Source organism: Chinchilla lanigera, unplaced genomic scaffold (assembly GCF_000276665.1).
Source record: "Chinchilla lanigera isolate Chin_1 unplaced genomic scaffold, ChiLan1.0 scaffold00104, whole genome shotgun sequence".
Classification (NCBI taxonomy): Eukaryota; Metazoa; Chordata; class Mammalia; order Rodentia; family Chinchillidae; genus Chinchilla; species Chinchilla lanigera.
The window spans coordinates 1,357,446-1,381,521 of NW_004955505.1; the positions used below are offsets into that span (position 1 = coordinate 1,357,446).

A 24,076-nucleotide genomic window follows, 5' to 3' on the forward strand; every position below is an offset into this window, starting at 1 on the left:
GGGGATACAGCTCACTGGCATAAGCACCTGCCTGGCAAGAGCAAGGTCCTGAGTTCAATTCCCGGTACCAAAAAAAAAAAAAGACTATAGTAAGCATTGAACTTGGAGAAATTGGTACCCTTGTACATTAGCTGTGGGAATGTAACTTAGTACAGCCACTTGGGAAAACGGCTTGGCAAGTCTTCCACGTTATAGTTACCAGAGGACCTGGGGATTAGTCTGCTAGGTATATACACAACAGAAAAGAAAGCATATGTCCACCTAAAAACCTCTATACAAATGTTCCTGGCAGCATTATTTACATAAGCCAGAAAGTAGGAGCAATCCAAATGTTTATCAGCTGATGAACAGCATGTGGCCGTGTATCTGTACAGTGGAATATTATTTGGCAATAAAAAGGAATGAAGTACTGATTCATGCTACAGCATGGATGAACCCCACAAATGTGTAGGGAAAGAGGCTAGTCTCATACTGTGTGATTTCATTTGTGTGAAACGTTCAGAATTGGGAAATACACAATGATGTAAAAGTAACAATTACCCAGTGCTGGGGGAAGTGGAACGGTCTGTGGCTGTTAAGGGATCCGGGATGTTTTAAGGGGGCAGGTGGTAAAAATGTTCCAGGGCTAGATAGTGCACTGGTTGCCCGACTCTGTGTTTTCTTTTCCCTTCCTTTTCTCCATTCCCCCATCCCAGTTCCCCTTTCCTTTTGAGGTTTCTTTCCATTATATAATATCTGTTGTACATTTCGGATCTTGTTTACTCTTTCAGTTTGTCACACTAGGGAGACAACGCGATGTTTACACATGTGCATCTGGTTTATTTCAGTTATGAGTATGGTCTCAAGTTGCATCCATTTACCTATAAGTCTCCAGTTTACTCTTCTTTATAGCCAAGTAATACCCCATTATATTAAAAAATCGTCTTTTTTATCCATTCCTTGGTTGATGGGTTGCCCAACTCTGAATACACTGTAAATCGTACATTTTCAAAGCATGGCAGGTAAATTATGTACCAGTAAGTCTGTTGTTTACAAAATGTGTGGGTTGCTTAATAACAGAGATATAGTCTGAGAAATGCATCCTCAAGTGGCTGTGTCATTGTGCAGACAACGCTGAGTATACTTGCGGGAATCTGGATGGTGTAGCCTACTACAGACCAACCACTCTCACACACTAGGTGGTGGATATGTACCACTGCTGCTCCTGGGGCCATGATGAGCAAAACAACAAAAGATTAAATCATGCACAAGAGAAATGAAGGGAAGCCATAAATGAGAGGAATGAGAGATGGGTGGAATGAGAGGTGTGTGTCTGCTGCCAGTCTGATTATAGTGAACTTTACTATAAAATAGCACTGGTGAGTATAGGAAATACGTAGTTCAGTAGTATAGTCATTTATTATCAAGTATTATGTTCTGCATATAATTGTATTTGCTGCGTTTTTATATGATTAGCAGCATACTGGGTTTTGAGACCAGCATTTCATGAACATGGGAGTAAATCGTTGTTCTAGGTCTTAGAGTCCAGGATTTAGGGGTGGCTGCAGTGTTTCTAGGCCATGATGGGAAGTTTCAGCTCTCTTTTAACTGGCGGGATCACTGCCATACATGCCACCCACCCCGATGGAAAAGGACATCCATACTTTAGCAAGTCCTGTGGGGTTTCCAGTGCAGCCTTATGCGAAGAATCCTTAGGCCGTGGGTATAGAAAGCTTAGAGAATTCCCTACACTGATCTAACCAGAAACTCCGGTAAATCTTGCCACCAGCATATTTCATCTCTCTTTGAAGGTGCCTATTGGAGTGCCTGGAAAGGCAGAGATCTGGAAGTTGATCACATTCATAGATAATACTGTGTGATTGTTTTCGGTACTGCTTGCTCATGAATGTTGCTTTGGCACCGTTTGCTCTGAGACCTGTTTTCATGGCAGCGTAATACTTGTGAGGGAGGTTGCCGTGAGGGAGACCTGCCGGCCCTCATGTACGTCGGCAGTCAGAGGCGACAGATATGACCGAAAAGTGAGTCGGATGAAACGCTTATCAACAATTGACACCTGGGAAAATTACTGATCTGTATATGGTCATCAGGCTTCTGATTATTTTACTGAATTATCTTACTATTTTGTAAGCTTGTGTGAGTTAATTCTCAGTTCTTCGAGGTATAAAATTAAATCATCTGCAAGATGATTTTTTCTTTGCAGGATTGTCTTTTTTATTTTATATCTTCCCCTCTAGAGCTTCCAGAATGATGCCAAATAATGTGGTAATTTGCAGCTTCTTTCATTCTCAATAACAACAGATAGCCAAAGTAAGCAACATAGACACCAGGTATTAAAATCAAAACTATGAAGTAGTAAAAGCTTCATAAAAATGCACCTTATACTCTATTTCTGTGACTTTTGCCACTTCTCCGATTTTGCAGTCTCATCTGGAAAATGGATTCTGCTGATACTGTTAGGATTATGGTGAGGGTTGGATTAAACGGTGTTATTTGAAAACCTGAGTACAGAGCCTGGATTTTGTGATACAAGTCTCTGTGGAGTCTGGTGGGGGTCAGGGGCAGGGCCGGTCAATTCTGCAGGTCTAGCAAATAGCAATGGTCTAGGAAATAGCAATGGAGAGAGGTGGAAATAGGTTGATGAGGAAATGTCAGGGAAAGAGAAGGCGGAAGGTAAAGTGCAAGTCCACAAGTGTGAGGCAGGAGTAGTGTGAGAAACTTGAGGACATCTGTAATGTCTATGGAAAAGTTTGTAAGAAAATATAGATAACAGAGCCCCAGAAACATAACTGGGGACCAGAACGTGGGGTGTAGCCAGCGCTGCACTAGAGTTCAGGATTTCTGTAGGCGCTGGGCTTTATGCCAGGGATTCATTGACTCATTAGTTTTGTGGGGAGAGGTTTAGCCTGGAGGCGACTTGATGAATGACCTGGGAGGGGAGGGGTAGGAAGATCCATTGAGAAAGCTAACACGGGGAGGGTAGTTGGGAGTGGGAGGAAGGCAAGGAGATGGAAGCTTTAGGGTTGAAAAGGAGAGCGAAGGAAGCTGGCCCCGAAGCCTTGTTTGGGCGGTGTTGGTGACACAGAATTGTGGTTAACTGGTTGTCAGCTTGAGTGGGAACGCCCAGGTGAACTGATCCAGCGTGGTTCTGGGCGTGGGAGACCCACTTTAAAGAGGATTGTGGAGAATGGGAGGGAAAGGTTTCATCACATTGTCCTGGGAAACGCTTCGTTGTAGCTCATTTGCCTCAGAGGAGCTCCGGCCTTGGCTTTGCCTTCTTCTTGGGCGTTGTCACCTGGCTTCTAGCGCTGACATTTCAGTCTGCCACGCAGACCCCTCGACCTTCCCTCTCAGATCCTTTGCCTCCTGATGCAGACTCTTGTGCTACACTGCTGTGGGCCCCAGGCCCTTGGCTGGGTCCTTCTGTTTGCTGGGCAGATCCTTTGCACTCTCTACATTTGACTCTGGGCAGCCGATGTGGGCCAGTCTTTGCTTCTGCACCTTGCATGAAGTCTGAGTCAGAGCATCTGAAGTCCTTTGAGGAGCCTTGCCCCAGCCCTGCAAGCTCTTGTAAGCACTGTTACTCAAATGGACACACGTAGTTTAAAGGAACAAGACGTTTCTTTTCACAATTTTGCAGGCCTGGAGACCTAAATCAGTATCCCTAGGCTGAAGTCACGATATTTGTAGGGTTGGTCTTCCTCTGGAGGCTCCAATGGAGAACCACTTCTTTGCTTTTTCCACCTTCTGGTAGCTGCCAGCATGACTTGGTTTATAGCCTCACAGCTCTAATCTTCAAGGCTGGAATCTATAGATGTCACCATTTCAACTCCCCTGCTAGTGTCCAAACTCCCTGTGACTTCCTCTTGTAAAGATGTCCCCTCCCCAAATATCCTGGATGGTCTCCTCATCTCAGAATCACCCTCCACACCAGTAAGGCTGCATTTATATATGTCCCAAGAATTAGAACCGGAAATGTTTAGGTGACCATTATTTTGGCTTCCACAGTTGCCACTTACTAAGACAGGAAATACAGGAAATACATAAGATTAGGGAAAGATAATGTATTTAGTTTTACCAGAATTTTAGGTTTTTAAGAAGACCCATCCATATCTTGTGCTCATTCTCATGTTTTTGAAACAGAAATGTTTTGTTTCTCTTTCCCAGATGAAATCAGAGATTGGATTCTGTACCTGTGTTGTAGTTTGTGCCTGGGTGTCCCCCCAAAACCTCATGCAGCCATGGGGCCGGCTACTAGAGCTTATGCTTGATCCATGGTCCATTGCTGGGATTATGTGTGTGAGAGCTACACCCGCCCTGGGGCAGGTAGCTTGTATGCAATAAAAGGGGATAGAAGCTTGCTCTCCCTGCTGCTCCTCCCTTTTGCTTTGTTGCTTTTGTTGTTTTCTGCCACCATGAACTTTTGCCCTCTGCCGTGTGCCACTTTGCCTTGGAGCCAACTGAGTATGGACTGAAACCTCCACAAACTGTGAGCAAAATAAACCTTTCCTTCCTTAATTCTGGGCATTGGATATTTCGTCTCAGCCATGAGAGAAAACTAACTAAGACAACCTGTTTCTGAAAATTTGCAACACCTTGAATTAACCCTACATTTCTTCAGATGCATAGGTCCTATTTATCTCAGGTCAACCAGAGCACCAACCTTGTTAGATTCCAACAAAGTATGGTTTTCTTTTTAAGTAATACCCAAGAGTATCAATCACAGTTGAATGCCTCAGACAAAATACAAAAAAATTTCACTGTTAATTAGGGTTTCTTTCAAATTTCTTTTGGTATCTAAACCACATTCATCTGCACAAAGGTTAAAAGTATATTTTTAACACTGAGCTTTTCAGCTCTACAGTACCAATTGGTAAATACTTGGAAAAACCAATTTCAGTGAAAAACTGAAAAATAACAGGAAGTTTCTTTCATTCCTAGTGTGTGTTAAGTATACCTGTCATTTATGATCAGCTTCTACCTGTGTACTCAGGCTATCAGAGGAGGTTTTTGAGATGGTTTTTTAGTCTATTTGTGCAGCTTCAACTCTGAAAGTCTGTTCTTACTTTCCTGAGAGCCAGATAATCTTGTTAAGTACTTTCCAATGATCCTATCCTTCAGAATTACTTGGTATCTTAGATTCTAGCTGACTTTGGCTTTTCAGTAAGTTTCAGCTTTAAACTATTTCACCTTTTCATTTCTGCACCTACCGTTTGCCCAGGTGCAGTCTATCACCCTTTGCTGTAGCAATTGCAGTTTTGAGGAAAGTATTTTTTCCTTAAATATGCATACCAATTTTCCAGAGATAATGTCTGTTCAAATAAATAAGCGAGTAAATAAATGAACCAGAGAGAATCAAATGTTATATTCAAATCACTTCCAAAGGTTGAGTGATCTCCTTTCAGTTGCTCCAAAAATGTTTTTTTCCTTGCCATTATTAAACCATTTTGTAAATTTGAGAAAATGTATGTATAAATACAGCTTCCTAATTCATGTCCATCAGATAATACAGTGCCAAAAATAGGGGCCTGGTGACATGGGGCTTATTTATAATTCTAGTGACTGTTATGTTCAGGTTTTTTCAGTTAATGGATCACTTATTAGGGCAAAGGCCTCACATGCCGTTTTTGTGTCTCCTCTGTTTCCCGTAATAAAACACCTCACCATAGTGAATGTGAAAAAGGTTGGTGCTTTTGATTAGATAGTAAAGCTCTTCGCTTATACATCAGGTCTTCGTAGGGACTGTGCATATATACAAGCTTGCACTGGTTCCTGTACCAGTCTGAGAATATGTGATACAGCTGTCAGTGGTCCAGAAAGTAAGCTGCATGATAGGTCAAGAAAAGGTTTAACAGTTTCTACATTTTAATGCAATCCAGAATTGTTCTGTGTATTGACGTAGTACCATTTTCAGGAGAGAATGTGATGGAGAAGTAGGGTTTCCCTCACATGTGGAAAATTTATGCTGGAAAGTGTTTATAAAATGATAAAGCATTATTTGGGTCTGTTTTATAAGCTATATTTTTGTCTTAGAGGAAAGTAAATAGATCATTTTTACTTGGTACTCTTTATAAGCTGTATTTTTATTCCTATTGAAAATTACACAGAACAGTTCCATTCAGGCACAGCCACGGAGTGTGTCATGTGTTGCTGGTGCCCCGTGGCCCCTAAGTAACGGTGTGGTGTGGCGCTAACTCACTCCAGTCCTTCCACTTCAGGAACTGTTCCCCGAGACAGGTATATTGTGTGCTTGATTAAATTAGCACTTTCAAAGGTCACAGATAGATTGCAATTACTCAGAACTGTTAACTTCGAAATTCATATAAATGCCAAGTCGATTATAAATTGCATGTGTGACAGAATGATATTTGTTTTCTTTATAAAAAGAATACTTGTTAGGAAGTTTCAATTACTGAGTAGAAAAGAGAGAAGAGCAGGCCTGAGACTGTTGGGTTAGTTTACAAATCACTTTTTTTCTATTTGTTGTTCAATAGATCATGTTCTTATGCAAAAAGCATTTGAAGTTCTTATTTTTCATTACTAAAGGTTTGTCTCACTTAATAGAAAAGAGTACTTGAGCCTTTTAAAAGGACTTATTTCAAGATAAATGCTTGTTTAGATTATTTTAATTATATACACACAACCTATACATTTTTCTAGTATATTTAAAAAAAATAGTTGGAGAAAGACCTAACCATTGTCCTGTACCTGAGTTTTTCTTTAGTAATAGCTGAATCTATTTGATTCTGTTTTTAGGATACTGTATCTTCTCCCATTGTATATACACTCTATGCTGATATTTAATTGTTACTGTGAAATACTTTTTAGAAAAATTCAGGCTTGTTAAAATTAGGGAACATAGCTTTAATACATATTATGTGTTTGCTAGTGCTTAGGTCTTGCACATACAATATGGTATTTGCTTGAAAACACTTTACAGAATTGCACCAAGGTTTAGAGAGAATTGCTATTTTTCAGTTACATAGCCTGAGATGTTATTTGAGAAGGCTAAATGACCGTTCAGTAGGGGTCTCAGAATGGCAGTGCACAATAAACCTGACAGTTGAGAAAACGGGTGTTCATATTGGACACTTAGCACGTTTCCTGGGCTAATAACTGTATGGGAAGCTATCTTACAATCTAAGGGTGGCTTGTTGAGCATAAAATCAGAGCCCACAGGGTTATCACGTAAGCTGATGTGTTATTGCTATCGGGGAGGACGGATGGGTACCTTAGCCTCTGCCCTGGGGACAAATACCCATGAGGACTGGATTGTAAAATGGGGAGACAGGGAATCCTTTTTCCTGTGTGGTCCCTGAGAAGGTATCTTGGTTACTTTCCTTGTTGCTGAAACAAAATACCTGACACCCAAAGTGAAGCTCACAATTTATGGAGGTTTCAGTCCATAATCAGCTAACTCCAAGGCAGGGTGGCACATGGCAGAGGGCAACAGTTCATGCAGATGGAAAACAGCAGAAGCAACAAGGGAGGAGGGAGGGAGGGGGAGAGACAGGGACCAGGCTTTTCCTGTCCCTTATGTTGTATGCAGGCTACCCGCCCTAGGGTGGGTGTAACACTCACACCTTTAATCCCATTGTTGCACCTTGAATCAGTCACAAACTCTAGAAGCCCATTACTTCTGAAAAGACTCTGACAGCATAAGGCTTTGAGGGGACATCTAGATGCAAACCTGTAAGAGAAATGTTGCTAGATTCTCGCTTATCCATTGTCTTATTTTAGGCATGCAGAATGCACTGCTACCATTTGTGCAGGTTAGAGTTTAATTGGCTGAGTGTCAGCTTTAGTTATGCTGCTTTAATCATCCCATTTTAAGTCCAGAGACCAGAAATTTTAATTGAAATTTGAGGATGAGCAGTTACTAGAACAACTCAGGCAATTCACTAATAATTGGCATTAGGTATTTTGTCAGGTAATACTTGTAATTCATATACTCTATTTTTCTTGAATCTTTTTTCAAGAATTTGTTCACTTCCTTGTTTTGGCTACATCTAAATTTTAAGAATATAAAGACAGATCCATTCAGAATTTTAACCTAGTGTTGAAGTTCAGCATTGTTTTTTAAACTTATAGGCATCAAGTTATAGGCATCTTGTTCAAGCCAGTGACAACCGATGGAGGGAAAGTGGTCTTCCCACCTAGAAGTTGGTGAAGTAGGTAGGATATGTTTGTGTGTGTACATGCGCGCACACGCGTATTTTTAAAGACATACAATGTAGAAAGGGTATCTTTCTATGAGTATTTTCTTTAAATGAGTGTGTACTTTCTATGAGTAAGTACAGTTAGGTCTGGCCTCTCGTTGTGATTTCCTTCTGTGAGCAGGATCTCTCTTTACACTAGTCTGTGACCAGGAATTTATTTATTTTATATTCTTGAGGCTCAACCAATACGTGAAATAGGAGGATTTCTACATTTTCAGCAGTCACAGGAAAGTAAGTTAGAAGGGGAATCAGTTCAGAAGGGTTGGTGATGTTAAATTTTTCTGTACTGGGCTCTGTGTGCTTCTTTACCTGCTCATTCCCTCTGAGACTCACGTAGTTTATTTATAAAATGACCTTCATGATAATACCCATCTTACTTGACCTAGTATGATTAGGCTTTGTGTTTAATAGGATACTAGGAAAGTAAGAATCATTTTTCCTGTCATACATCAAACTGGATTATACATTTTCAGAATCACTGGTCTTACACAGCATATCTATCACTTGAACAGATTTGCCTTTTCTAAACTTTGAGAATCATGTATGGTTGGGTAAAGCAGTTGTTGGGAAATTAAATCTAGTCAGAGATTCTCTGTTCTGTTACATTCCTAGGAGCAAAATATAGATGAAATTATTATCCAGCAGAATTGGAAAGTTAAATTTTGAAGTTCAGGAATTATAAAGAGTTTATAGTTTTATTTCTCATCATGTGAACGTTTTTGTTTGTTTTGCTTTTGACCTTATTGTTATGTGTTATGGATTATAATGGCTGGAAGAAACGATGTAATAAGTAATATCTAGATTAGGAATATTAGTGTTAGTCTATTACTGATAAAAATCCTTCACTTTATATTTGTAAATGGAAACTGTAGTTTATTTTTACACAACTAAGGCACTAAGTTACATTATTTTTCCTAAATATATATATATATATATATATATATATATATATATATATATATATATGGCATAGTTTTGAGTCTTACTCACACTGAAATATTTTTCTGTCTTGATTTTTGTATGAACTCTGAAATCATTTAATTAACATTTACTTTGATACTTAGCAAAAGCTAGAACTACAGGAAAGGTTGGAGAGTTTCCACTTAAGTGGAAAACTACCTTTATACGTGTAATATCACAGTCATTTCTCAAATGGAAATGTTTTAATGTGGTGTTTGCCAACTGTTCCTGGCTGGAGTCACAGTGTCTGCCAAGACCACAGAAAGGATTATTTTGATTTGATTTCTGATGAGTGGTCTTTTTATCTGATATAATTCCAGATAGAAATATATCTGATATCTCTTCTTCTAGGAATATAGCAGAGCTTGATCTCATTTTATGATCTGTGCTGCATAGTGTGTTGAATATTTTTTTTTTCCCTCAGTGTACAGTGGTTCAATGGAAACAGTAACTTTCAAAAACCTTGGAAAGGGGGGATGTCCGGTTGAGGTGAACAAGGAAGGTTTGTTCAGGTACAAGGGCAGCATAGACACGTGACAAGAGGTGTAGTTTGGGCGGAGGAATAACACAGCTTGAAAATGTGCTTTTTATTCTGAGCACTAAAAATAGAAATACAGTGTAGCTCTTACAAATTATTACCTATAAATGGAAGATGAATATGAGATACATATTTGAACTTTGGGAGCCCTTGAGTTATCACTATACATAACCCAAGTCTTTCAGGAGAGGATATAGCTTTAAATGATTACTATTTAAAAAGTCGGTTTTAGATGGGAGTTTTTCTAATAATTGCCAACCTTGTCAATCAGAGCATGCTGAACTGAGCTTTTTAATGATTATCCACTGTCACCTTGGTAAGCCTAAAGCATAGGAGTGTTTTACTACCATTGAGGACAACAGAATACCCCTATAGCCACTTTCTGATCTCCATTTTTACTCTGTTGTAGGTGTGGAAATACATGCAAAAAAGGATAAATGGGTACTAACTTATGTAATAGGTACTAACTGATTTAATGTTTTTCTTTCTCCAAAAGAGTCTTTTAGCAAGTTGTGTGTGATTATCTTAAATTCCTCAACTGTAACAGCACCATTAGACTTGTCAGGGTTGATGTAACGTGTCTTTACGTGAAGTTTCACTAACAGTGTTTTCTAATTGTTCATACCAATGTGATCATGCGCTCTGAATCCCAGACAATTCTGCATTATTAACAACTCACATTTTAATTCCGGAAGCATTTCTGAGCATCTATACTTTTAGTGGAGGGTTAAAAATAAATCTAAAAGTTGCTTCTGTGAAAGAGATTTTAGTTTTAAGATGCAGAGAGTTATGTTCTTCATTAACTGTAGTGCAAGGCAGAGGAAGTAGGCTGCCACCCCCGCCCCCCAGCTTCCTTTGTCTGAGAAAGTCCAGTGTAGTCAGACCTTTAGGAAAATTTTATCTAGCTAGATAGACATGTGTTTGCAGGTGTGTTTGTATGTGCATATACTCGCATAGTTGTACATAGTTATGCATTTCACACATTTATGTAAACGTAAGTATTCTGTCTTATGCCAGTCTAACATGTTCTGTTTTGTTCAACAGAAATCTGCTGGATAGAGACACGTTTTCTAAATCTGATCCAAGTAAGTATGTTGCTTGCTTTTTGAAACAGTCTATCTATTTACTTGATTTTACAAAAAAGTTGTGTAGAATTCATAGTCCTTCCTGAGCCCAGCTTGCCGTCTGCTGGGACAGCACTGTGGCCAAAGAGAAAGTTCCTTAGGCCCTTTGAGAATAGGAACAAATGCAGACTGTTCTAGTGTAGGTCAGCTCACTTTGAAATTAAACGCTCGTGGTATGGCCATACAATAGAAATACTGTTGGAAAGACAACCATAATTGGCCATAATTTTTAAGTGATTAGGTCACAGAGCACTTTTTCTTTTTTTTGAGACAGTGTCTCACTATGCAGTTCAGGCTGGCCTTGAGCTCACTTTGTAGCCCAGGCTGGTCTCAAACTCTCAAGGATCCTCCTGCCTCAGCCTCCCGAGTGCTGGGATTACAGGCATGTACCACCATGCCCGGCTTATCTTTTTTTTGTTTTTTAAATAGAAATAGTAACTTAAGGCATATAAAATCAAGCAAAATATATATCTTGTCTTATAAGCTGAATTGTTTTGAGTCTTAGATTATTTAAAAATGAAATAACTTTTAAAGTGGAAAGGGTAATTTGAATTGCAAAACCACCGAATTAGTTATGTAAATCAATTGGTGTTCTCAAATCTTGTAACATTTACACATTCATGCCCAGGAACTCTGCATTTCTACAGATGTGTGAAACAGTGTGGCTTAAGAATAAGGAGAGGTCTTTGTCAGGTGCTGGAATAGTCTTGAAATCATCATTAGAGAGAAGGCATTATAATTTATTGCTATTAAAAATTCTCAGGGCTCCTTTGATAAGTGGATGGGACTCTTATCCCTTATGCACAGCCCTTAATCTTCCTCAGACTTCCTTTCACGAGTTTTTAAAAGCTGTTTACAAATACTGAGGCTGGCTCTAGATATTAAATGTGGATTTCCTCTAGAATGTCCATCTGTGATGATTTTGAGCACATCATGTCAGGAAGAGTTTAACTGAAGTATCTCAAATCATTAAACGATTTTTCAAAGTTTATCGACATCTGTAGCATAATGTAATTACTACATGCATCTTAAGTTCCAAAGATCTGATATATGTTGTTTCTGCTTTTATAAAGTGATCTTTAATCGTTTGCTGATTTACTACAATTCTCCTGCAAAAATAAGGCACAGTATCAGGCATTTAATTTTGATATAACTTGGACAGCTGAAAAGGAAATTGTGTGTGGTCGTACCTCATGTGTTTATAAGAGAGATTTATTTACACGTATTTTTCTTCTTTTGTAGTTTGTGTCTTATATGTTCAAGGAGTTGGGAATAAAGAATGGAGAGAGGTAAGATAAAAATATATTAAAAATCACTGAGCTGGAAATACAGTATAAGTTACAACAGTGGGAAACTATCTTGGTTTTAGTGGACTTTTTCAACCCAACAGTTGAGTGTCTTTTTCATTTTATGGAAGTTACTTTTGTGTTTTATTTTTATAATACTGAATATATGAATAGTTCATTTGTGAGCTTATTAAATATTCTATTAAATATTCTAGGTTGAACTCCTCTCAGCTAAGCATAAGTTTTACATATTGCACTAGTTGATAGGGTTCCATGTGTAATCTAAGTCTGCGGGCTTAGTCTCACGATAGAGGTCAAACTGTTGGTTTTGATACAATGCCACATAAAGGCATTTTAAGAGATATGCTTAATATCAAATACCACCTGTAAGTGCTTATTGCCAAAGCAGCCTAGAGTTTGTAAATAAAGTAGAAACCTAGTTTCCTTATACACATACTGTATACTTTGTTCTATGAAGCAGAAGCAAAGAGGCTGAAATATTGTTTTAATTAGCTGAGTTTTTAGAGTTACTCCAAGTTTAGGGATGATTGCTGAAAGGCGGGCGGGGAGGATATTAAAATAAAACTAAAAATTAAAGGCATGTCTGTGTGCCTGTATTTGCAGGTTATGTCAGGAAGGCAGTGCATTGTTTTAATGAGGTTATAGTTCTTGGCTAGAGTTCTCTAGAGAGAGTTGTGCTACTGTCACAAATTGCTTTGTGCCAGCCATTTATTGGTGGGTCTCAGTTGTGAGGTAGAGCGTAAGAATAAACCCTCTGTAATTGACTCTCAGAACTGGAGGAAATAACAGTTCACAGGTTGTTCTTGTAGTGGTGAGTCTGTGGGTCACTGGGATGATGAGCACCACTGTCTCATTTGTTAGTCAGCTTTCTGTTTGTGTAACACGTATGTAAGGTAACACTGCCTTGTACAGAGAGAGTGTATTTTGGCTCACAGCTTTGGAGGGTCAGTCCCTGATTGCTTGACCCTTTGTGTTGGAAGGTAGCACATCATGGCAGACCCTGTGATAGAGCAGAACTTCTCACCTTATCACTAGGAAGTAAAAGAGTGCAATGAGGAGCCTGGGATCCTACAGTCCCTTTGAGGACTCACCCTGAGTGACCCAAGGACCTCCTGTCGGGTCCTGCTTACCTTCCCCAGACACCACTGCCTTGATGACCATGCCTTTAGGACATGGGCCTTTCGGGGACATGTGAGATCCACCTGATAGCATTCTGCTGCTGTTTCCCAAGATCTCATGTCCATCTTACAGTGCACAATGCATTTAGTTCATCCCCAGGACTTCCAAAATCTTACCTGCTTCAGGGTGGCTCCAAAGTCTAAGTCCAAAGTCTCTTCTGACACACAAGGCAGACTCAGCCATGCTCCTCTATAGTAGTCAGACAGAAAGAAACAGGAAGGTACTACATCCAAAATGCAATGATGGACAAAGGTAACATCCATCCAAAAGGCAGGAATAGAGGAATAGAGAGGAATTGGATCAAAGCAAGAACGGAACTCAGGAGGATAAACATTAAATCTCAGATCTCCATAGCTGGCATCTAGTGGCATGTGGGCCCCTGAGGGTTTGAACAGCCCCATGCCCTATGGTATTGCTGGTTGCAATATTCCTGTGAGATCAGGCTATTCGGACTGGTTCTCCTTGCATGCCTGCAGCGTGTTGCTAGCATCTCTAGCTCCCTGGGTCTCCTATGAAGCTTTGGTTTCACTACCACAGCTCTGTGTCAGCAGTTGCTTTGTGCAGCACCCTGCCTGGCCTGCTGGGCTTTTCTTTGCAGTCTTGGTTGAAGCCTTCATTATCCCATAACCCTGGCATTTAGCCTGCTTGCACCTGAATCACAAAGATGATGCCAGGGTTTGCCCCAGATGGAGCAGTATTTGGGGCGTCCTGAGCCACGCATGGTGGTGAGGAAATGATTCCCTAGTGAGTCCTGGTGTGAAGGGTGCCCAAGTGCTCTCTTGTCTTTAAAATAAATTTGATGTCTATGCCTTTGAGCCTATGCTATGTGGGGTACCTTGCAGACCTTTGAGATACCCTCTGGCATGTCTGCTATTATCCTGGTGAAAAAGAACTTGGCTTCTTTTTTTAAATTAGTGTTACTCCTTTTACCCTCTTTGGATGGAGCATCCCATGTACCTCATTTTCCAGCCAAGCTGCAAATTTTCTAAACCTCTCTGCTGTGCTCCAGTTTGCTCCTGATTCTCACATTAAACTTGGCTAAAAGCAGCCATAATGCCTGTGCCTTCCTTGGTCTGACTACTCTGTTGCCTTGAAATTTCCTGGCTGATAAATTCATCTGTCAGCTCTAAGCTCAGGCTCTCAGGAAGTCTGAAGGTGTGGACGGAAAGCATCTGTGTTCTTGGCTGTGGTGTCACAGAGATGGCCATCAGTTCGTTTCTGTCGCAACCGTTACTAGCATAGCTTTTATTGTCTGCATTCCTATCAGCATTCTGACCTGAATCACTCATGAAAGCTGAATGTACAGCACGTCTGGCTTTTTCCTAGCTTGTTCCTCCAAGCTCCTCTAAATTCCAAGGGTTTCTCCACAAGGCACATAGTAACAGACAAGACGTCCTACTTTTATTTCCTGTGTAAGTCAGCTTTCTGTTACTGTAACAAATATCTGAGATCATCTGCTTATCAAGAGAAAAGCTTTAGTTTGGCTCATACTTTAGCGCTTTCAGACCGTGACTGGTTGGCTCCTTTGCTTTGAATGAGGAAGCCCATTTTGACGGGAGTGTGTGGCACAGCAAAGGCACTAAGTTTATTATCAGGAAGCAGAAGAGGAAGAAGAGGGCCAGAGTCTTACAACACCATCAGTGACCAAAAGACCTCACTCTAGGCACCATTTCTTAGAGGTTCCACCAGCTCCAGTAGCACCGCCATGGTGCCCCAGCCTTTCCTACCCGGGGCTTGGGGGAAATTGAACCTCGACTGTAGCATGGTGTCTAATTACTTCCACATATTTCCACGTGGTTATCAGGTATTGCCTCAAGCTCTGCAGATCCAGTGTAAACTCATCATCCTTACTGTTTGGCCACTTCACGTTTGCTGCAAATATTGCTATGAGCATCGCCAGCCACAATATAAAACCCTTCTGTAGTCATCTGGCTTTCTCCTTCTACAAGTTTGTTATTGAGTCATAAGTTTTCTAGCACTGTGAGTTCTTTTATGAACAAAATAAAGCACAGCAAGAACTTTCAAATGAGCTACTCCTTGATTCAAACCCCGATTACCTCTGTCTTCCTTTCTGTAACGTCCTGCTGAGTTTGTGCCCTTGTCTCCTTTACCTGTCTCATTATTCCTTTCCCATTCTACAAGATGACCTTTCTCCTGTCATTCCCTCTCCAGTTCCCTGATCGGAAGGCCGGTGGCTGTTCTTACTGACCAGGGTGCCAACTGCTTGGGGCTCAGAATTGAGCAGGAGTGTCAGAAAATTGTATGATTTTAGAAACTAACGAGGAACCAAGATAAGAACGGAAACATGCGTCTGAGCTGTCTCAGTCACTCTCTCTTCACTAAGATGCAGTGAACACCCACCACTTACAAGAGGAAAGGTTTATTTAACTCACAGCATGTGGAGGTTTCAGTCCATAGTCCCATGGCTGTGAGGCAGGAGGGCATTACAGAGGTGTATGCCAGGGGACAGCTGCTCACAAGGTTATGGAGGACAGGAAGCAGAGGGTATGAGGAGCCGGGTGGGACGGTAACACCCTTCCCAGCCACGCCGCCAAGGACTGACCTCCTCTGACCAGGCTTCACCTCCCAACATCACATTTAGCTATAAACTCATCACTGGGTGGATCCAGTAATGAGTATCAGGCCTCCATGATCCAGCCGCCTCCCAAAAGTCCCACTGTGAGCGAGTGCATGAGTCTTTGAGGGGCCATCGAGATACAAACCATCAAATGGGCCAGCGCAGATCCCTGGTGATAAGGCACTTTGCAAGTTCATTAGATAAGGGGAGTTTGGGGAAGGACAGTAAAAAGATTTCAGAATTGCACCTGGGAGCTCATGCTTATTTGGTTCAATGGGTAGGCTCGACCCAGAATATTCCTTGCTTAAAAAACTCCTCATGCTTTTCTGTTACGTAAGAACTAAAAATACAAATTTCTTACATAATTTACAAATTCTTTCATAATACTAATGGCTAGCTGCTATTTGAAATCTGTGTCATTTATTGATTAATGTTGTTTTTGCAATTACCTGGAGAGCTTGGATGCTAGTACAGTTCTTATTTTACTTGTAAGAAAGAAGCACGGAATGTTTAATTTGACCAGAATTACCTAGCTGTACATGACAGAATGGAGATTCCAGCCCAGGTTCTGTGGCTTGAGAACTCTCGCTATTAGAGCATCGTGCAAGGCACAGTCCTTTTCTGACTCCAGCCACTACCTTCTGGTTTTACAAATTGGGTATATGTTTATGTCACCTGTGGAGTTTTATGGCTTTTTTCTTAAGTTTGAGAGTAAAAGGAAGCCAAATAGAAAGCACAGGTTTATTGTTTTTTAAAAAAGTGGCATATTATTAAAAGAAAATCACGATAAAACAATATTTTGCTGTTTTTTCTCTTTGAAGGACTAGAAAATATTGGTACTGGAAAGGAAGATAGAAACAGCATAAAAATGGAGGAAGTAATGAGAAAGCAGACCCAGAGTCACAGAGAATAGGTAGAAGCTGATGGATGAAAATGAAGAGATATCAATTATCTTCACGTGTTTTGTGTTGTTACAACAGATTACCAGAGACTGGGTAATTGATTAAAAAAACAGGTAGTTTTTTCTCCCAGCTCAGGAGCCTGGGAAGTCTAACGTCAGTGCTGAGGGCGCTGTCTCATGAGGGCCTTCTGGCTGTGACATCCCCAGGTGGAAGGCAGAATGGGAAGAAACGTGAGGATAGCGCGGGTGGGTGCTGAGCTCATGAACGCCTCTTTACCCCAGCAGCCTCCTGCCTTGGTAGTGAACCCCCTGCCTGGACAATGGAATTAACCCATTCATGAGGACCTGATCTAAATACTTCTTAAAAGTCCCACCTTTCAACACTTTTGATTTTGGGATTCAGTTTCCAACACAAGACCTTTGGGGGACAGGTTCTAACCGTATCACTCATGAAGAGGGCATTTTAGCGCCTAGCATTACAAAGCAGTTGACAGTGTTAAAGAATGATGGAATGTTCTAGAGGAACAGGAAGGAAGTGCAAGATGCAAGAGGCCTGCACTGTGGAGCACTTAGCAGCTAAGTGAAACTGCCGGTAAGAAGAGAAAGGGCAGAGAAATGAAATGTACTATGTTTGTTACTTAATTTTCCACAAAACCATCTGAGTGAAGAAGACAGTTTTCTTCTGAGAGCCAGGGTAATGCGGCGGTTAAAGGTGTGTGCTGCTCCTCTCACTGATTTGGTTTCTCCGTCTGTACCCTGAGGAATGGTGATGATTCTAGCGTATATGTTTGTTCTCACAATCAAATGTGAACTGCTGATAATGTCTGGCACATAGGAAGCACTATGATTAAACATGTTCAGGTAAAAAGAACAAAACAAAATGATCAAGGGGCAAATAAGCAGATTAATTCCTTCATGGTAAAACTCTGTAAAATTCTTTGCCTAAGCTCAGCAGTTGATGGGAAAATGACCTCTGGGATTTACTTGGCCTCGAATCCAGTGTGAAACCTATGTGTTACACTGTTGCTAAAAGGCTAATGCAGTCTGAGGGTGCATTGATGGATGTGTAGCACTTACCTCAAGGAATATAATGCTATTATGTTGAACCATAGGAAATGATCATTTTTGTAGGTCAATAATGGTTTGAACGTGGGCAATTTCATGTGATTCAACCTCTAGTGCTATTGTATTTTCCTCTGGTGGAAGCAAACTGAAATGTTACTTTTCAGTTCTACATTTTAGCCCATCAAATAGCCAGCTATGTGTTGAGGAGGACTGCGATCTTGAAGTAAAGGATAGAAGCCATGCTATTTGAATAAAGGAATGCTTATTCTGAAATATGTGAAGATGGAATGATCACAGTGATGGACTTCTGACTTTTTTAATTTTAAAAATTAAAAAAAAGAACAAAACAACAATGAAGACAAAATCAAAACGACACAAGAACAACAAAAACGATACATGACCTCAAAACAAAATGATAGGAGTTAACAATGGTTGGGACATTACATACTGCTGTCTTCAGTGAAGTTGCTCAGTCCACCAGACGTAAGAATATAAGATTGATCTGAAAATCAATGTGCAATATAAGAACCACTGTTGAACTCCTACCATCTTGTATGGTGAAGCTCTGCATCATTTCCAATTTTTTTTCTTTATTGTTAGTCTTTGACTTCAGACTTTTAAAATGTTTTCACTTCGAAATGTCTCTTTGTGGGGTGGGGTGTGCTTAGTTGATGCTGTATAGGTAGCAACAAAAATTTTGCCCAAAGGTTAAGAGAGAAAGAGGCAGGATTTATTCGCTGTGAGGAAGACCTTTGTCATACAGAGTGCGGCATAGGAGGGTGAGCTTCCTAGAGCTACAGTAGATGTCTTATTACAAGAAATATTCAGTCAGAGATACATTCATTCAACAGGGAGAAGTAGAATGCACTTAGGTCTAATATCTTTCCAGGTTTGTTATTTTTTGATGGTAGAGTCTTCAAAACAAGTTTTCTAATCATCTTGCTAATTCTTACAAATGGCCTTTAAGATTGAAAATTATTTTGAAAGGATAAAAATAGCTGTCAGCATATTTGAAATCAGAACAGAAAAATATGACTGCTTTATTAAAATTTTTAAAAATCTATCCATTTGTCAATTTAGGCAGTAGTTACTGAATAGATAATATTTAAGAATCGCATTTTTTTCCCTCAGTGAGCATGCAGTTCAGTTGGAGAATTTTCTCAGCAAGTTTGTTATGTCTGTGCAAACCCTTTTGCTGATTGAGATGTCAGAATTATCCCAATACCATCGTGGTTGGGTTTCCATTTGAATTAAGGTGTATTGTCCAAAAGAATGTAGTAACTTTGTGTTCTGAGATAATTACCTTTAGGTAGAAGTAAGGAATAGGCTAAAAGGACTTCAAAATATGAACCAAAATGATCCACATAAAGAAATACAAAAATCATTTAAAATTAACTTGCTGTTGAAGTAGCAATTGTAAAATTATTTCTGATACTATTAGACATACTTCCTTCAGTAAATTCAATCTAATGATTGTGACTTAGAAAAAGCTCTTGAAAATAATGGATCTTTTAAAACTAAAATGATTTTTCAGTGCATAATAATTTCAGGGCTAGAAATGATACTTAAATACTGCAAATTATGGAAATATGAAAACCTCTTAGATGCAAGTGGAAATAACGAAGTGACATCCCCAAGGATGCGCGTTTTACTGTGAGAGGTTCTGAAATGTTGCAATTAACTTCCTTGAGTTTGATTTTAGTTACCCATGAAGTAATCTATTTTAAACATTTAACATTATTGAATTGGTTCCAGATTTCCTGAGTTAGACTGGGATAAAAGAAAGCAAGCAGAAGATGTTTATAAACCACAGTGATTGTAGTTTTGAGGCAAACAAATTTAGTGTCAAATGCCAATTACTACAGTTTGACATTGTGTCTGCTCTGCTTCATTTCATGACTTTGAGCTATTTTAACATTTACTCATCTCCACACTGAATAATTGTATAATACACTCACACACTCCACATACTCAGCGGAATGGGAAAATTTTTCATAGCTCAGTTAATATGCTTGTTTACCTATGTTTGCTAACCTCACAAGTAGATTTATTTCTGCCTTGCACCTGTGACACCCAATAACTGTATGTCTTTCTTATGGCCCTTGTCACCTTTTACTTATTATTATTTAAGAAACATCAAAGACATTTTATTAAATTTATTTTTCATGGTACATAAAACAAAACATAAATATTCTCCATAGTAATGGGGTATGGAGATGTTTCTTACGTATACACATGTACTATGTAATACTTAAATAAGGTTAAACGTATCTATCTCTTCAAACATTTCTTCATGGTAAAACCTTTCAAAATTCTGTCTTCTAGTGTTTTGATAGTGTTGTATATATGTAATTATGTTTTGATACATAATTATTATTCATAGGTGCTCCACTGCACAACACCAAGAACTCCTTACCCCAATCTAACTGTAACTTAGTACCCATTGGTACACCACTTCCATCACTCCTTCCTCATATGCTTTCCAGCCTCTGGTAGCCATCACTGTATTCAAAATGTCTATGACAGCAGCTCTTTTTGATTTTTCAAACGAGTTCATGTGGAATTTATCTTTCTGTGCTTAGCTTATTTCGGTATAATGATCTTCAGTTTCATGTGTGCGGTCAGAGTGATAGGATCTCATTCTTTTTATGACCAAATAGTATTCCATTATGGGGATGTACTATATTTTCTTTATCCATTCATCAGTTGAGGGATAGATTGCTTAGATTGCTTCTGTTCCTTGGCTATGGTGAATGCTTTCAATATATTGATTTCAGTTCCTTCGACTGCATGCCCAGTAGTGAGATTGTTGGATCATGGGGTTATTCTATTTTTAGTTTTCTGGGAAACCTCCATAATGCTTTCCATAGTGGAAATTATTAATTTACACTGACATCAACAGTGTGTAAGGGTTCTTTCCTCTGTAGCATTTGCTATCTTTATTCTTTTTGATAATGCCCACTCTTTGTGGAATGAGCACTTTCTCATTGTGGTTTGATATTTGCCATTTTTCATGTAGCTGTTGGTCATTTGAATGTCTTCTTTAGATAAGTGTCTATTAAGGTATATTGACATTTTTAAATTGAGAGAGTTTTTTATTTTTTTGCTGTTGAGTTTTGGATGTACGGGTTATATATTCTGGTTATCAGTCTCTTGTCAGATACATAGTTTTCACACATTTTTTTCCTCTTCTTTAGTCTGCCTCTTTACCCTGGTTATTGTTTTCTTTACTGTGATCCAGCTCTGGTCAACCTTTTGGACTGATGAAATTTTGTTTCTTTATTTTAATTTCTTGTGCTTTTAGATTTTTTTGAAAAGCCCATGCTCACTAGAAGGTCTAGAAGCATTTCTGCTATACTTGTTTTAGTGGTTTCATGGTCTCAAGTCTCTATTTATAATCCATGTTAATTAAATTCTGTTGATGGTGAGAGCTAGAGGTGTAGTTTCACTGCCAGTGTGTAGACAGCTAAAAGACTGTTCTGTTTTCAGTGTGTTTTCTTATACCTTTGTTGAAATTTAGGTGACTGTAGATGTGTAGGTTTACTTCTGAACTCTTCATTCTCTTCCAGTGGTCCACGAGTCTGTTCTTAGGCCATTACCATGCTCTTTTGACTACCATAATTTCATCATATATTTTGAACTCAGATAAGTAGTAAAATGCCACCTAGTTTGTTCTTTTTACTTCATATTGCTTTGGATATGTGTGTGTGGGAGGGTTTCTATATGTATTTGAGGAACTTTTTTAATAGTCTCTGATGAATATCATTGGTATTTTGATAGGGGCTGCGTTGACTCAGTAGTATGGATTTCAGTAGTATGGACATTTTAATCGTATTGGTTCTTTCAAACTATTAATTTGGAGTCTTTCCTGTGTGTGTGTGTGTGTGTGTGTGTCTGTATATGTCCTCTATAATTTCTTCCATTAATGTTTTATAATTTTTGTTGTAAAGTTCTTTTACTACTTTGGTTAAATTAAATTTATTGTTAGGTATTTTTGAAGGTACTATAAATAAGTTCGCTTTCTTGATTTCTATTTTAGATAATTCATTACTGATGTATAGCAACATTACTGATTTCTAAAGTAGAGTTTGTATCCCATTACTTTGCTAATTTCATTTATTATTTCTAGTAATTCTTTTCATGTAGTCTTTCAGGTTTTCTATATATGAAACGATGTCATTTGCAAGTCAGAGTTTGACATCCTTTTTTCCAATTTGGATCCCCTTTCTTCATTTTTTAAAAACCTATTTGCTATGGCTCAGATTCAGTACAGTGTTTAATAAAAGTGGTGAAAGTGGGCATCCTTGTCTTTTTCCAGATCTTAAAAAGCTTTCAGCTTTTCTCCATTTACTGTTACATGTGCTATACAGCCTTTGTTATGTTAAAGTGTGTTCCTTCTATGCGTAATTTGTTCAGAGATTTTATCATGATATATTGAGTTATTATCAGAGGACTTTTCTCCATCTGCTAAGATGATCATATGGTTTTTGTTCTTTGCTTGTTGATGTGTTATGTTACAATTATTGATTTGCATGTATTAAACCATCCTTGTATCCCTGGGAGAAATTCTAGTTATTTGTGCTGAATATCCTTGCTAATGTACAGTTGCGTTTTGTTTGCTAGTATTTTGTTGAGAATTTTTCCATCTCTACTCATCAAGGATTTTGCCTTTAGTTCTCTGTCTCTGTCTGTATGTCTGTGTCTCTCCCTCTCTCTCTCCCCTCCTTTCTTTCCTCTGTATGTTTTCTGGTTTTGGTATTAGGATATTGTGAGCCTCTTAGAATGTGTTTGGAAGAAATTCCTCTTCTTCAGTATTTTGAAATAATTTAAGAAGAGTTGGCATTATTTTTTCTTTCCATGATTCATAGAACTCAGAAGTGAAGCCACGTGATCCTGAACATTTTTTTGATAGAAGACTGTTCATTACTAATTCACTCTCATTTTTCATTATTGTTTTGTTTTGGTTTTCTATTGTTTATGATTCAATCTTGGTAAGGTATCGTTGTCTAAGAATTTTTCCATTGTTTTCAGATTATCAATTTTTTTGTGTATATTTGTTTGTATTCCCTAATGATCAATTATAATGTGTCCTTTTTCATTGCTGATCTTAGTTTTTGGGCCTTCTTTTTTTTAAGCTGAGTTAAGGGGTTGTAAATTTTGTTCATCTTTTCCGAGAGCCAATCTTTGATTAGTTGATCTTTTTTATTGCCTTTTATTTTTTTTATTTATTTTTTTTTAAATTTTATTTATTTATTTATTTATTTATTTATTTATTGGTTTGTTTTTTTGGTTTTTTTCTCCGGTACCGGGAACCGAACTCACGAGCTTGCGCTTGCCAGGCAGGCGCTTTGCCGCTGAGCTAAATCCCCAGCCCTTTTATTGCCTTTTAGTCTATGTTTCATTTATTTCTGCTCCCACAATTCGGTCCCCTACCAGAAGCTTCATCTTTGAGTACAGGAGGCTGTTGGGGACATTTAGATATAAATCACATCAGGCCTTGTAACTTCTACTTCTGGATTCTTCTTTCATGCTTTCATTCTCTCTCTTGCTCTCTTTCTGTCTCTCTCTTTTCCTCTCTCTCTCTTTCTGCTAGTTCTTTGAGCTGTAACGGAAGGTAGTTTGATCTCCTTCTTGCTTTTTAATGTAGGCATTGGATATTGTAAACTTCTCCTTTACCATTGCTGTTTCTCATAGGTTTTGTGTTTTTCTCATAGGTGTGCTGTGTTTCCATTTAATTTGTTTTGCCAGGGATATAGCTCAGTGGCATATGTGCCTGCTTAGCAAGCACAAGGTCCTGAGTTTGATTCCCGGTACCAAAAACAAACAAAACAAAACAAAAAACCAGCACCATTTTGATTTATTTCAAGAAATGCTTAAATAACATCCTTGATTTCTTCTCGATCTGTTGGTTGTTGAAGAGTCAGTTGTATAATTTCTGTTTGTTTGTAAAGTTCAAAGTTTTTCTTGTTGCTGATTTCTACTTTTACTGTATTGTGGTCAGAGACGATTAATGTGATTTTAGTGCTTTTAAATTTGTTGAGACTTGTTCAGTGTGCTAGCAGATGATCTAGTCTAAAGAATATTCCATGTGGTGTGGTGAAGAATGTGTTCTGTCATTGTTGAATGAAATGTTCTATAGATAGCTGTCAGGACCATCTGGTCTAGGGTACAGTTTAACTCTTCTCTTTCCTTGTTAGTTTCCTGTCTG

At 38.8% G+C, this 24,076-nt stretch overlaps 1 protein-coding gene across 1 annotated transcript in view; it reads left to right on the top strand.

The window, feature by feature from the left end:
• Nucleotides 1-2,645: 2,645 nt before the first annotated feature.
• Cpne8 (copine VIII) overlaps nucleotides 2,646-24,076 on the top strand; it is a 191,003-nt gene continuing 169,572 nt past the window's right edge. The window contains exons 1-6 of the mRNA XM_005407109.2: nucleotides 2,646-2,670; nucleotides 3,235-3,567; nucleotides 5,727-5,816; nucleotides 9,601-9,688; nucleotides 10,714-10,799; nucleotides 12,081-12,127. Coding sequence (XP_005407166.2) covers nucleotides 2,646-2,670; nucleotides 3,235-3,567; nucleotides 5,727-5,816; nucleotides 9,601-9,688; nucleotides 10,714-10,799; nucleotides 12,081-12,127 — 669 coding nt within the window. The remainder of the gene's footprint in view (nucleotides 2,671-3,234; nucleotides 3,568-5,726; nucleotides 5,817-9,600; nucleotides 9,689-10,713; nucleotides 10,800-12,080; nucleotides 12,128-24,076) is intronic.